At 44.3% G+C, this 15,244-nt stretch overlaps 1 protein-coding gene across 1 annotated transcript in view; it reads left to right on the forward strand.

Annotated features, from left to right (window-relative positions):
* Positions 1-15,244, forward strand: part of XRCC5 (X-ray repair cross complementing 5) — a 38,562-nt gene that overhangs the window by 876 nt on the left and 22,442 nt on the right. Inside the window, exons 2-10 of the mRNA XM_035128258.3 lie at positions 1,436-1,549; positions 2,269-2,452; positions 3,617-3,665; positions 4,988-5,110; positions 7,351-7,539; positions 9,025-9,139; positions 10,206-10,344; positions 11,162-11,274; positions 12,784-12,846. Coding sequence (XP_034984149.1) covers positions 1,436-1,549; positions 2,269-2,452; positions 3,617-3,665; positions 4,988-5,110; positions 7,351-7,539; positions 9,025-9,139; positions 10,206-10,344; positions 11,162-11,274; positions 12,784-12,846 — 1,089 coding nt within the window. The remainder of the gene's footprint in view (positions 1-1,435; positions 1,550-2,268; positions 2,453-3,616; positions 3,666-4,987; positions 5,111-7,350; positions 7,540-9,024; positions 9,140-10,205; positions 10,345-11,161; positions 11,275-12,783; positions 12,847-15,244) is intronic.

Below are 15,244 nucleotides of genomic sequence, written 5' to 3' on the forward strand. Positions count from 1 at the left end.
GGGGTCCCTTTACCTTTAAGTGTATATAAGATTTTAACCTAATCTACACTTGCAGTTAGAACCAAGTGATGCCTTGTATTCCAGATTAATAAAGGGGGTGATTATGCACACAATGGTATTTTCACACACACACACACACACACACACACACACACACACACAGAGAGAGAGAGAGAGAGAGAGAGAGAGAGAGAGAGAGAGAGAGAGAGACCTTGTTCACATATAAGAAACTTACCAGTTGGGATCAAGCAGTAAAGTAGTGTTCAATGCTCACTCACTCCCCCAATTCTTCAGAGCAGATAAAAGGGGTTGCATGGGGATGGAAAGTCCTATTGCACAGGCAAAAGTCATTGAACTACAGTACTGGGATGTGTTAGTTGGACGCAACCTCTTAAATTCTATAATAACATTATTATGTAGTTATTTAGGTACTAATATCCCACTTTTCGAGGGGAAAGCCACCATAAAGCAGCTTTCTATGTAGCAAAGCTTGTATAAATACAATATAAAAACAGTAAACATGCAGTTTAAAAAACCTAAACTATTAAATTTAAACAGCCAAACAGTTCTTCCAGTTCTGTGACTCCATCCAAGACATGAACAAATATATTTGAGAAGTTTAGGACATGGGGGAACCTGATTTTTCAAAAAATTGATTCCTATAGTTTGAGGAAAGGTGGGTTATAAATAATGGGTTGGATCCAACAGTATTGCTCAGCTGAGTAATTGTAAAGCTTCAGTGGTGCAGGCAGAGCAAGCATTTTCTGCTCAGGAGGGCCCTCTGACCCAAAATGCATAGATTGGATAAACTGAATAAAGAAAAAATTGTGGGTTTTTTTTCTATATAAGCACTCAATTTTTACCCTTACTGCATTAAACACATTATATCTATTGTAAAAGCCATTTTACAAAGCTAATCGGACTTTTTTTCTCAATCCCGCTGTGATTGAGTGGTACCTTGGGTTATAGTGGTACCTTCAGGTTACAGACTCTGCTAACCCAGAAATAGTACCTTGGGTTAAGAACTTTGCTTCAGGATGAGAACAGAAATCGCACGGTGGCAGCAGGAGGCCCCATTAGCTAAAGTGGTACCTCAGGTTAAGAACAGTTTCAGGTCAAGAACAGACCTCCAGAACAAATTAAGTTCTTAACCCGAGGTACCACTGTATTGTGGTTTATTTTTCTACATTGTTTTTGACAAGACAGGTAGAAATTTTGAAAGCAATCCTGTGTATGTCTACTTCTGAGTAAAGTAAAAAAATCCATTAAACCGAGCTGGGCATACTCCCAGTGGGTATAGTAGCCTGAAAGCTGTATTGGTTCCATAGTTTCATTTGCAGTAGAATGTAGGTGTAGAATGTTACAACTCAATAAATAGATGCTTGTATGATTTCGCCTAGCTATACTTTTCAGCTTGTACTTTTCCTTTCTGAAGGCAGCAGTGGTCCTGTGTATGGATGTCGGCTTTTCTATGAGCAATTCTGGTCCTGGAGAAGAATCTCCTTTTGAACAAGCCAAAAAAGTGATGACAATGTTTGTTCAGCGACAGGTAAAGGAGCTCAGAGGGGTGGGACGAACACTAGAAGTTATAATAAACATGAAGCTGCTGTAGAAAACTCACAGCATGATGACATCAGAACAGGGCTAAATTTCACTTCATGTGAAAGGGAATAAGTAAAACTCAAAACAGGCCTGCAGTGTTTTGTTAACTTTATAAACCAGGGGAAATAAGGCAGAAATGAATAGGAAAGAAATAACTCCGATGGGATAGAAGACTGGGGCAGCTTCAGGGGCGTTGAGGCTGTTGCCTCTGCCTGTGGTTTAAAATTTGTTGCACATCCATGTCTTCCCTCAGCTTCATACTTCTTGAAGTTACATAGGTGTAACAGAAATACAGAATGTTTACCCCACTTCTTTGATAATGCATTCTGTTCCACCAATCCTTTTGGTACATTGATTTTTCCTACCATTATTTCAGTTTTCAACTTATGTTAAAACTGCCACTTCTGGTTTTTGTTGTTGTTGTTGGGAGGGGGGGGGCAAAGTTCTGTAACTGTATTTTCTAGCCTCTGGAATTGTTTCCAGATATTGAACTGTAGTTCCCATAACGGTCTGCTAGCTGACCACAAAGCCTAAAATGTCATATAAATATGTTTTATATATGATGCAGATAAGGTAGGAAAAATGAATTGGTAGTAATCTGAAGCTGAGTAGCAAAGTTTATACTGATCGCTTTGTATCTGCACTGACATCTTTTACCATCTGCAGGTGTTTGCTGAGAGTAAAGATGAAATCGCCTTGGTTTTATTTGGCACAGAGGACACTGCAAATAGCCTTGCTAGCGGGGACCAATATCAGCATATCACTGTGCACAGACACCTGATGATGCCGGATTTTGATTTGCTGGAAGACATACAAAATATGGTTCAGCCTGGCTCTGAACATGGGGACAGTATCCTTTATGAATGTTGAAAATCTTTTCACCAGATTACAGTTGCATGGAAGATTGGGAGTTTATATTTTAACTGTGTCTGGAATTGCCACATTAACTAACTCCTAGAGCCCTTATTATTTAAGACAAACTTATTTGGCTCAGTAGGCCAGACTGTTATTTGTCTCACCCCCACAGAACACCATTGACAGGTGGGCAGGACATGGTATCATTATGATGTCAGATGTTGACAGGTGGTTTATCCCTCCCACCTGTCAAAATCTCTTGCACTGCACTTCCCAAGCACCCGACATCCAGCTGAGTGTGGGGTGCATGGCGCTTTGCCAACTTCATTATTGGCAAAGCTTTTTTCTACAGGGGTGCTCAGTTGTGCAGCCCACCCAGCATGAGTTGGGAGAAATGGCTTCACAGGCCAGAGCAGGACTAATGCCGTGTTTCCCACCCCTGATTTAAGTGCCAAGGGACGTAGGGCCCGTCAGCAGTGTCAGCCTGGCTCTGTAAGGTCTGGGTGAAATCCACCCCAGCGCCTAGCTGAGTGTTGTTGTCTGGTGCTGCTGATTTGCATCTAGTAAATAACTTAAGTGTCTACTCAGAAGAAAGCTGAACTGAGTTCAGTGGACCATACTCCCAGGTGGGGCTATAGTGTTTTATCTAGGCAGCCAGGGCTCCTCTGGATGACAAGATCTTTTTGCACCAGGTCAGTGAAGACCTCTTGCTTTTAAAAATTCTCCCATATATACAGAACTCCCTGTGCGCCTTTTGGACTGTATTATAAAAATTATAAATAAAACAGGTTCTATTTACATAGAACATGGGCATGGGTGTAGCCAGGGTTTTTGTTGGGGGGGGGGGCAGAACCTCAGATTTATATTGATTTGTACTTATTGGGGGGCAGCTGCCCCCCTGCACCCTGGCTACGCCCATGGGGGAGGGGGCACCACAGAAAGGAAACTAGGTCAGAAGGGCTCACGGTTGGGAAAAGGTTGGGAAACACTGCCCTACAGGGCTGTTATTGAGATGTGTTAAATGCTTTGAACACTTCAGGTGCGTTGAATGTGAAATATTACTGTGATTAGGGCTGTGCAGTAATGACTGTATCCTGGCCAGCATGTATCAAATTGTGTGTTTTTTAAAAATTAAAGTGTCTTTTCTTAATGTGCTTAGTTCTTGATGCTCTTGTTGTTTGCATGGACTTGCTCCAAAAGGAAACAATGTAAGTATATCGGCCCACAACTGCCCTTAAGGATTCTGAAACTCAGTTTTGAAAATGGATCTGACTCCATTTTAGTGTTGGGACATTATCTTACTATGGAAGGAGTGCTTTTGAGATAATAAATACTGAAGGATTCTGACTGATTACCACAAGAGAGATAAAAATCTCCTGTGTGTATTATTAGACAGCTTAGTAAATAGGGCTATTTTGGCATAGCCTTCAGGACATTTTTAGTTTAATTTTGTAAAGGAAGTGTTAGTACCTCTCAACCAGCTTTTGTGGACCCAAATTCACACTGAAATAAAGAACTGGAAGTTGAAGAACAAAATGACATTTACTCTTAATATATATAAAAAGCTGAAAAAGAAAAGTACAGTAGTACCTCGGGTTACGAACGCGATCCGTTCCGGGTCGCAGTTCGTAACCCGAAAAGGTCGCAAACCGAGTGTGCGCTTCTGCGCACGCGCAAAGCGCGGTTTTTGCGATTTTCGCGCTTTGCGCATGCGCCGCTTCTGCACATGCACGGGACACGCGCGCGCCGAAAACACTTCCTGGTTTGCAGAGTTCATAACTCGAACTGTTCGCAACCCGAGCGGTTCGTAAACCGAGGTACGACTGTATTGGGTTTCCCTCACCGCTCTGCTCTGTTTGTTCATTTGTTTTCACTGCTGAAGTTTAGCCACTTAAGTCTTTCATAGCCCATTTTTGAAGTTTGCTTTCAAGTTAATAGGGCACTTGTTCAGCAGCACAGTGCTAAGAATCAGGTCTACGCTAATGTAAAAGTTTTCATTGACTTAAGTGTTGGAAAATCAGAGCTCACCTGATACTGGAGTACTTTCTATGACTGATACCAAGTGAAATATAGCACTTGGTTAATTTCACTCAGTATATTGTAAGAGCAGATGCTTCCCCCAATGAGTAATAAAGGGGGAGAAATAATTAAAATGACAGTGCTATTTATTTATTTATTTGTATTGATCTAACAATTTTATATCCTGCCTTTCCTGACAGTTCAAGGTGGATAGCAAGAATAATAAAGTTTAGCATTTCATTAGAACCTTATACTTTGGTTAAGGTTAATTATGGCTTGTTTAAACATGTCAGCTTACCTAGGAGTTTCCTAGGTCTAATCACATCCCTCTAAAATATGCTATATTGTGATGGCCAAACACAGCAAATACATGACATGCTGTGGATTCATATTAATCATATGTGGCCTTACTAGAAGTATAAATGGCTCTTTGTAAAGAAGCAGTCAGAATATTGCAGCTGTCGAAACACCTGGGCTTTTGAAACTCTTTTATTTTTGCCTTCTCTTTTAGTGGGAAAAAATATGACAAACGACACATTGAAGTTTTTACAGACCTCAGTAGTCCCTTCAGTGAGGATCAACTGGATGTTATCATTGCTAACATGAAGAATACTGGTATTTCGCTTCAGTTTTTGTGAGTGAGGAGAGAACTATGAAATATTATTTCAATGCTGCTCTAAGAAAGGGAATGTCACTTCTCTAACTCCAATGTATCCCCTGTTCTCAGAAAGGCTGGATCTTGCCTGTGGTTCAGCAGTTCTAGACCTCTGGAGAATAGCTGAAATTCTCACGGGCCTCAATTGTACTCATCCATTGCTATATTTCGGAGGCTTTTTTCTGTTTCTGTGCAGGGATACCCATATTTTTTAGCAATTGTAGGTCTGAATGCAAGCAAGCAACCAACCAACTGTTGGAAATGAGGCCCCTTGAACCCAGTGGGGCTTCCTTCTGAGCAGATATGGTTAGGATTGCCCTGTTAATGTATTCAGAAAAAGACTAGGTTGTGATTTGGCTCTTTCAAGAAGCAATATTAAGAAGAAATTATCTTAACTGTCATATGCCAGTGGGAAGAATGATATTTAGACAAGTAGATAAATAGGAACCGCTACAGCGGGAAGGTAAACGGCGTTTCCGTGTGCTGCTCTGGTTCGCCAGAAGCGGCTTTGTCATGCTGGCCACATGACCTGGAAGCTATACGCCGGCTCCCTCGGCCAATAATGTGAGATGAGCGCGCAACCCTAGAGTCGGTCACGACTGGACCTAATGGTCAGGGGTCCCTTTACCTTTACCTTTAATGCTGCAAAATAGACAAAGGTGGCTAAAATAGTATGCAGTTTTATCTCTCCCCCCCCGGTCCTCCACCTTTGCTATGCTACGATCAATTATATAGATAGGATTGTTCTGTCTGATCAGAAGTAAGCTCATTGATTACAGTGAAGCTTACTCCCAGGTTAATATATAGATTTTCATGCTCAATAGCAGACAAGAAAGAAAACTTCTTTCACTCAGCTCACATCGCAAAATGCAAAAATTGGCAAGATGCAGTGGATGAAATCTGAAGGACAGAAGTCCCAAAGGAAGCAGGCAAGCACAGACCATTGTGGTCATTCAGTGAATTAAGTGACTTGAAATGCATGGGGCAAGGAAACTTGGCTTTTCCAATGGGTGCTTCCATTCTTTAGGTCCTTTTATTGTAAGCCAAACACATGTCATGTGAACTGCATATCTTAGCTTCCGTCTTCCTTCCTTTTTCTTAATGGCCATACTAGGAAGGGGTGAATTCTGCCCCAAGACATACAGGGAGGAGGGGTTAACCCAGGCACCCCCAAACTTTGGCCCTTCAGATGTTTTGGACTACAATTCCCATCATCCCTCACCACTGGTCCTGTTAGCTAGGGATCATGGGAGTTGTAGGCCAAAACATCTGGAGGGCCACAGTTTGGGGGTGCTTGGGTTAACCTTTTCACACCACATCACAGTCTTTGTGAAAAGTGCCCCCCCCCAAATATATATTCCTTTCCCTTTTGCCACTTCTGGAAAGAAACTGCTGTTTGCCCCAATGGCCTTTTTCCTCTTGGGGTAATCAGCTGCTTGGGGAAGGGTGGTTTCCATGTGTGGGGAAAGGGTTAAATCACCATTTCCCACTTGCCACTGCTCCAATTCTGATTTGACCTCCCCCCACACTCCACAGCTGCAATTTTAAGAAAAAAAATGATACATTTAACAACATGTATACAGTGGTACCTTTGGTTGCGAACAGGATCCGTTCTGGAGGCCCGTTTGCAACATGAAAAGGCTGCATCCTGAAGCACTGCGTCTGTGCACGTGTGATGCAATTTGGCACTTCTGCACATGCGCAAAGTGCGATTTAGTGCTTCTGCACATGCACATGCTCCAAACCTGGAAGTAACCCATACCGGGACTTCCGGGTTCGGCGTGTCCGTAACCTGAAAAGACGTAACCCGCAGCGGACGTAACATGAGGTTTGACTGTTGTTGACATATAAATTACATCAAAAGATAATTTCATGCAGATGTATTATGCAAAATTCTTAATCCAATTTCTTTCCGCAGAGGAAAATACGTCAACTTTATTTATGAATACTCCAAGTTGGAGCTTTTAAAGATCCTATGCAGAGCTAGTCATGTCACAAGTGACTAATAGTGTGGCAATAAATGAGCATCAGTGTGGGCTGGCTTGCTAAGGTTTCAGAATGACGAATTGAATGTGCACCAGAATAAAGGGAGGATGCAACGCGTCAATTCACATTTCTTTCCTTTCAGGAAAAAATAAAATAAAAGTCATTGAATTGATTTGTAGTCATTCTGGTGAATGAGGGATGTGAATGGAAATTGTTCTTTATTGTATTCTTAGCTTGCCATTTCCAGCAAATGACGAAGACGGAAGCGGGGACGCGGGGAATGGTGTGCATTCCAGTAGGGACCAAAACCCTTTTCCAAGGAAGGGGCTATCTGGGCAGCAGAAGGAAGGCATACAGGTGGTGAGAAATCTTATGCTTTCCTTAGCCAAAGAAGAAGGCCTGGAGGACATTTACACTTTCAGGTAACCTTGAATTGCTCCTGCTTCCTTTATTGGAAACTTTGCTTGTATTTATTTCCCTCCCAGTTTCATGCCCACAGAGGTTTTGTTTGCATAAATTGGTCTTTTTCTCCTTCTGACACCGCAGTGTTCCTTTACTTCATTATGGTGGAACTTGGCTTCAGTGTAATGTTTTAGGTTCGTAAGGCCCAAGCTAGATGCTCAGCAGCAAACCTGGGCCTTAAGAGCACCGGGAATAGCAGTGGACAGGAGAGCTGTGCTCATTATTTACTGATAATATTGGAGGCACCTCTTTGCTTGCAGACACCTGCACAGTAAAATAAAGATAGCTTAAAATCTAAAAACGTGTGTAAGCACCTCAAAGCAAAACCAGCAAGCAGCAACAAACAAAAATAGCATGGGAAAAATAATGCTAAAAATGACAAGCTCTCCTCGCCGCTTTCCTCCCCAATGTGTAATTACAACAAACATTAGTATCCAAACCCATATCTGCATTGGATTTGACATTTTAAAAATATTTACTTTTGTTGATTTTTTATTGTTGGGAAGTTTCATGGCAAGCAGTTCACAATGGGAATAAACACCAGCCAAATGATATAAAATAAGTGTTAAACCAGCAATCAGGAAAAAAAACATCAGCTGTGAAAGTTTATTGTTCATTGCTGTGGCTCTATAAGCTGATCTGCCCCGTAGTCCAGTGACATTATTGGTTCTGTGAAGTGCTGACAAAGGCTTTTCTAAAGGAAAACATCTTCTGGTAGTACAGTACTTCTAAGGAGGTAGTCAGCCAGGCATGTTTTCTTATTAACAAGTTCCATATTGTGGGTGCCATAACAGAGGGCTCTGCTATGCATCCTAACAGATTTTACCTGGGTGAAAAATAGCATGCATTGCACTCCTTGCTCCTGCATCCATGTGCTTTTATCTGGCTGCGGCTCTCAGATATGTGTGTTTCATGGCTGGGATGAGCATTGAAATATCCGTCTCTGTTGCTGATATAACATTGCTGAGGTAGTAACACAATGACATGTTTTGTGATATTGGACTAGTGCTGTTGCCACATTCCATCCTAACTATACTGGTACAAGAAGTGAGTGAGCGTCAAGTGATTCAAGAATTCAGCAGAACTTTTAAAATGCCTGGAAAATAAATACCACAGTGTCATCAAGCTTAATGTCACATGTAACTGGATTCATGCACATTTCTGGATGTGGGAATAGTCTCTGTTGAAAATCACCCTGTCTTGAGATGATGTAAGGTGAAATTGAAGATCTGTCTGTGATAAACATGTATGAGTTAGCACATCGAACACATACATTACTATGATGTGAAGATGTGAAAAATCACAGATAACTTATCTAGAACCAAAACATTTTCAAGACCACAATTTTGTTAAAACTAACCTATTCTTTTCCTGTGGGCAATTAGTAAAATGCTTTATGGGATTCACCATACCGGTATCACTTTTCCCTGTGTTTTGTCATTTAGAGAGAGTCTGGAGCGCCTTTCAGTGTTTAAGAAGGTTGAACGGAAACCTATGGCTTGGCCTTGCCAGCTCACAATTGGTTCTCAATTGTCTATAAGGATTGTGGCCTACAAAGCAGTAAGTTACAATGACCACTTTTTAAATTTTAGCACGATATTAGCATAATTGAACACATGCCAACACTGGTGCTAATAGAAGGGAGGAAACACAGCAGGGATTAATTAGTTGTAAATTCAGATTCAACCGCAGTAACTGATTAGTATAGCTGCCTATTAAATTATTTAATCTGACAGCATAGAGAGATAGAATGTGGTCGTTTTTCATAAAGCTCACTGTCTGGTTTCTGAAACTCCTATTCCCATGGAAAATGCAAGTGGTAGCAGTTGGAGAAACTGCATAGCAATGAACTCCTTCCATATTTCTCTTGGGGAACTTCTCACATTTTCCGGTAAAGTGTTCTTGTATATAGGACCACTGTAACTTTTTAGATCTGCAGTTTGTCTCCTGCAGTCACTAGAAATTAGTTCATTGTAGACTGTCAGTCCATGATTATGTGCACCTGAAATTTCAGGCATTTTTTCAGTGTTTTCTAACTCAGTGTTGGCATATCATTGATGATCAGTAAAATAAATTTCTATTTTTACTAGTGCAGTGCAAGTTGGCTGCTGTCTTATGCCTGGGAAAGGAAAGGGGGCATTTGAATTGTTGCAGTGGATATCTAATCCACAAGGGAGCAATCCAAACCCAAGATTGCTGGGATGAGCAAATTAGGATCCAGTGGGTCTCTAGCTTAGTCAGCGGATTCCCAGCACAGCTCGGCTATGCTGGTGTAAGTCGTATGTCCTAGCTTAGCCAGGGATCTTATGCTGGCAAAAACCCTGAAAAATGGGTGTTGCTGATGTTTGGTGGTGTATGCTGAATCCTAGCTCTGTTCAGCTCAGTCATAAGACCTGGCAACCCAGTGGAACTCAAGATGGGAAAAAGGGTGGTGTCAGTCTCACTCTTATTTTAAAGGCTTGTTTTCCTCTGACAGGCTTAGGCCAATTTAGCTGTCAGTAGTTCAGACTAGGGGTAATTTACTCCAGTTTAATTCAAGATGGCACAAGTTCTTTTGGCTTCCCGTATTTAGGATTGTTCTGCCTGTTAACATGAAATAACTTATCTTTTTAATTTCGATGTCAAGTTCACCGAGGAAAAAGTGAAAAAAACTTGGATGGTTGTAGATGCCAAGACACTAAGAAGAGAAGATGTGCAGAAAGAAACAGTTTACTGCTTGAATGACGATGATGAAACGGAAGTTCAGAAGGAGGATGTTATTCAAGGTATGACTTCTGCTTTGAGCACCAAGATTTTCCTGGGGAAGTATTTGCTTGCAAAAAAAGAGTTAAGAGTCATTAGTGAATTGCATTTAGTGAGCAAGCTCTGGCTTTGGTTTATCGGCAGAAGCATGGAGATGAAGGTAGAATAAGTGAAAGTAACATTGGTAACAGAGGAATTAAATTTTATATCCATTCCAGACAGGAGAGCACTGAATATAGATTTGGGGCATGCATGTTTTGCTAAATACACAAAAGAATTTCTAGGGTATCAAGAGATACAAGCTTCATACAATTATCTGATACCACATTGGGAGATCTCTTTAGAGGAAGCATGTCGTCCTTAGCCACCCCCACCAGCCCTTGAGCTGCAATAGGACAGCCCTGATTGCAGTTTAAAAGATGCTTGGTTGATCTGTATGTTGAGTATGGAGTATGTGTGACAACAGGAGTGACACACACACATGCACACTTTGAATGCACTCTTGAAGGAAAAACTTGAGGTAGGAGGAGACACACCACATAGCTAACCTTCCTTCCATGTCTAGCTCCATCTCTGCTTCTGTCCATAGGCTGAAGGGAATCATGCAGCAGGTTTACCTTCCAACTGTGCCTGTGTTCGACTTTCAGGGGTTCCAGGCAGTGTCTCTATATGGCCCTTGGCTGCTGGTGGTTTGTGAGATGGGAGGGTCCTCTCCAGTTCCACCCCACACACTCATATTTACCAGCAAGGCTCTCTGGTCCTCTTCCGCTCTGCATTTAGGCTCCCATGTGAGAGTCACCCTCCTTTAATAACATAGGAACTGATTCTCTCACTCTGCAGGATTCCGCTATGGGAGCGATATAGTTCCTTTCTCTAAGGTAGACGAGGAACAGATGAAATACAAGACGGATGGGAAATGTTTTGCTGTCTTGGGGTTCACAAGATCATCTCAGGTATGGATGTAAACTTGGAGAAGTGCTTATTGTTCAACTGCTGTAGGGCTTTTTACATAACTTGAAAATTTATCCTAGGCAAAAGAGGTTGTGCAAATGAGTTGCAAATGAGCTGGCTACTTATTGTGGCAAGGGCAGCTGCTATGAGCATCAGCTCCTGGTTTTTAACACAGCCATCACAGCTCACTTTAAGTAGATATTGGTGTGTGTGAGAGAGATCACTTCCCTTATTTCTTATGCCTGAGTGTGAGTGGTGGGGAGAGAAGCATTCTTTTTATTTTGTCACAATCGGGGTTGTGTGTGTGCTGTGAAGATGATTGAAACTGCATTGTGAAATTTTAGAATCCAGAGGAATTGCTGAATAAGAATACCAGCGGTCAAGGGATGGAGCTTCAGTGCCTCTGTGGCTTTTTGCTCCTCCCCATGACAAATAGAAAAGGAACGTGTTGTTTAAAAGGTGCAGAATGAATTGTGCAAAATAAGAAACCATGATGGCCTGTTTAATTTTCACAATTCCCCGAGGTTGTGGAATTCACCCTATCTTGTTGGAAAATTTGGGTGAATGAATTAAATTTGGGCTGCTTCTTTTTGCATTGCACACACAGTCCTGAGTACTATTTTGCACATATTCCGAGGCTGCGGGCATACCTGATCTGGCCACGGAGGACAATCTGAACTGGTGACTTGAACATCACAAAACGATGACTACAACAGGAGGTATCAAATTTTGTATAGCCAGTTGAATTAAGGCTGTAGTCTTATGATGCATACTTGGAGCTACATCCCATTCACTAAGGCCTTATATGTACTATACATTTAAAGCAGTACCATGCCACGTCAGACATTTATGATCCTTAGGGCTCATTTGTTAAGGGTGCTGAAAGTTGTTAAGAGACCCACAGAGCAACAGTTCCTGGAGTGGTTAAGCAATCCACCCCTCTTTCCTGGGAATTGTAGCTCTGTGAGAGAAATAGGAATCTCCTAACAACTCTCAGCACCATTGTTAGGAAATATTTCTTTGAGGGAAGACTTTTAATGTTTAAAGTGTGGTGCAGATAGGTCCTTGGTGTGCTTCAGAATGGAGAACGAGATGAGACAAAAATTATCTTACAAGCCTGCCTTCTTCCCTCAAAGTAGAAGTCACTAACACTGAGAAGTAACTTGGAAGATTTTGGAAACTGGGCACATTGTATTGCATTTCCCCCCATCTGTAGTGGAAGGCATGATGGGAGCAACAGGGGTGAAGAAAGAAGGCTGACAGATGAACTTGAATTACCGAGTGTATGAGGTGGGGAGCAGAGTGATGAGTGTGCTTGAAGGTAGCTCAAAGTGATACCTAGTGCAGAAGCTTTAGCAACTATTTTTAAAAGTCTGCTGGAATATAACTGCAACACTATATTTAGCTGTGGAATTGAATTTGCATGTCTTTTAGACAGTGACTTTTAAGAGTTCAAAATGGCATTTGGACCAGGTCAAAGCTAGCTAACTTTTGGAAACATTCATTCATAGGTCCAGAGACATCGCTACATGGGAAATCAGGTTCTAAAAGTCTTCCCGGCAAAGGATGATGAGGTGAGCTTTACCAACCTGCTGTATCTTTAAATCTCTGACTGTCTGTCCTTGAATCAAAAGCTGCATTTTTCTATTTATTTATTTATTTATTTATAACGTGAAACATGTTGAGAGCGGGTGTATCGGGAAACTACAAAAACAGACAAGTTATTTTCCTTAAGTGTTACTGTTTTAAGAAAACAAACACAAAAATCTGCAAGGAGAATGCAGCTAGAATGTCACAAGAACTAGCACTGGGATATATGGCTTGGATGCTCCTTTTGGGCTTTGATCTTCTTGATACAGATGAGATCTTCCATTGATTTCTTAGTAGGTATGGTGCAGTTGCTATCTAGTTGTTTGCCCCCATTTTTTTTTTCTTCCACTAGTTCTAGCATGACTGTGCAGCATAGCTAGATTGTAGAAGCATTGAGGAAAAATGGAATCAGGGTCTCAGCTCATCCTCCTCTTCTCTGCCACAAAAAATTGAAGGGTAACAGAGTTTTTGTCCAAGGACCGAACTAGGATGTCATGGCACCTGCAGGGCAGTTTTGAGGCCCTGGAAATAGAAAATGTACAGCTCTTCTAGAGCCACTTTCTCCAAGCTCCTTCAGTAGTATCGGGAAGGTTACTGACTTAACTTATATTGCATCCCTTTTGAACGTAGAGCCTGTTCTCATCAAACTTTAAAATGGAATCTCTTCCACCTTTAATAGAAAGAGAAATAGGAACTTAAGAGAAGTACCGTGTTTCTCATATTTTAAGGCATCCCCAAAAAATAAGCCATGACAGGATTTCTAAGGGTTGGTGAAAAATAAGACATACCCCGAAAATAAGCCATGTCGTGTAGCCCTGACCGAGCGAGAGGCGAAGGCGCGGGACCCAGCAGGAGCTCCCTGCCTGCTTCCCCGAGCCGTCGCGCATCGGGGGACAGAGCCGAAGATCGGCGGGCGCTCCTTGCTGGGCTTGACAAGCCCGGCAAACAGCGCCCGCCGATCTTCGGACCTGTCCTGTGTGACAGGCGGGGGTGGGGGGGGAAGCGGAGATCGTTCTCCGCTCTCCCCCCACCCCCGCCTGTCACCAAAGATCGGCGGGCGCTGCTTGCTGGGCTTGACAAGCCCGGCAAACAGCGCCCGCCGATCTTCGGACCTGTCCTGTGTGACAGGCGGGGGTGGGGGGGGAAGCGGAGATCGTTCTCCGCTCTCCCCCCACCCCCGCCTGTCACCAAAGATCGGCGGGCGCTGTTTGCTGGGCTTGACAAGCCCGGCAAACAGCGCCCGCCGATCTTCGGACCTGTCCTGTGTGACAGGCGGGGGGGAAGCGGAGATCGTTCTCCGCTCTCCCCCCACCCCCGCCTGTCACCAAAGATCGGCGGGCGCTGTTTGCTGGGCTTGACAAGCCCGGCAAACAGCGCCCGCCGATCTTCGGACCTGTCCTGTGTGACAGGCGGGGGTGGGGGGGAAGCGGAGATCGTTCTCCGCTCTCCCCCCACCCCCGCCTGTCACCAAAGATCGGCGGGCGCTGTTTGCTGGGCTTGACAAGCCCGGCAAACAGCGCCCGCCGATCTTCGGACCTGTCCTGTGTGACAGGCGGGGGTGGGGGTGGGGAAGCGGAGATCGTTCTCCGCTCTCCCCCCACCCCCGCCTGTCACCAAAGATCGGCGGGCGCTGTTTGCTGGGCTTGACAAGCCCGGCAAACAGCGCCCGCCGATCTTCGGACCTGTCCTGTGTGACAGGCGGGGGTGGGGGGGAAGCGGAGATCGTTCTCCGCTCTCCCCCCACCCCCGCCTGTCACCAAAGATCGGCGGGCGCTGTTTGCTGGGCTTGACAAGCCCGGCAAACAGCGCCCGCTGATCTTCGGCCCTGTGCTGTGTGACAGGCGGGGGTGGGGGAGAAGCGGAGATCGTTCTCCGCTCTCCCCCCACCCCCTCCTGTCACCAAAGATCGGCGGGCGCTCCTTGCTGGGCTTGACAAGCCCGGCAAACAGCGCCCGCCGATCTTCGGACCTGTCCTGTGTGGCAGGCGGGGGTGGGGGAGAAGCGGAGATCGTTCTCCGCTCTCCCCCCATCCCCGCCTGTCACCGAAGATCGGCGGGCACTCCTAGCTGGGCTTGACAAGCCCGGCAAACAGCGCCCGCCGACCTGTGCTGTGTGACAGGCGGGGGTGGGGGGGAAGCGGAGATCGTTCTCCGCTCTCCGCCCACCCCCGCCTGTCACCGAAGATCGGCGGGCGCTGTTTGCTGGGCTTGACAAGCCCGGCAAACAGCGCCCGCCGATCTTCGGACCTGTCCTGTGTGACAGGCGGGGGTGGGGGGGGAAGCGGAGATCGTTCTCCGCTCTCCCCCCACCCCCGCCTGTCACCAAAGATCGGCGGGCGCTCCTTGCTGGGCTTGACAAGCCCGGCAAACAGCGCCCGCCGAT

The sequence above is a fragment of the Zootoca vivipara genome, chromosome 1, assembly GCF_965207765.1.
Source record: "Zootoca vivipara chromosome 1, rZooViv2.hap1.1, whole genome shotgun sequence".
In the NCBI taxonomy this organism is placed as follows: Eukaryota; Metazoa; Chordata; class Lepidosauria; order Squamata; family Lacertidae; genus Zootoca; species Zootoca vivipara.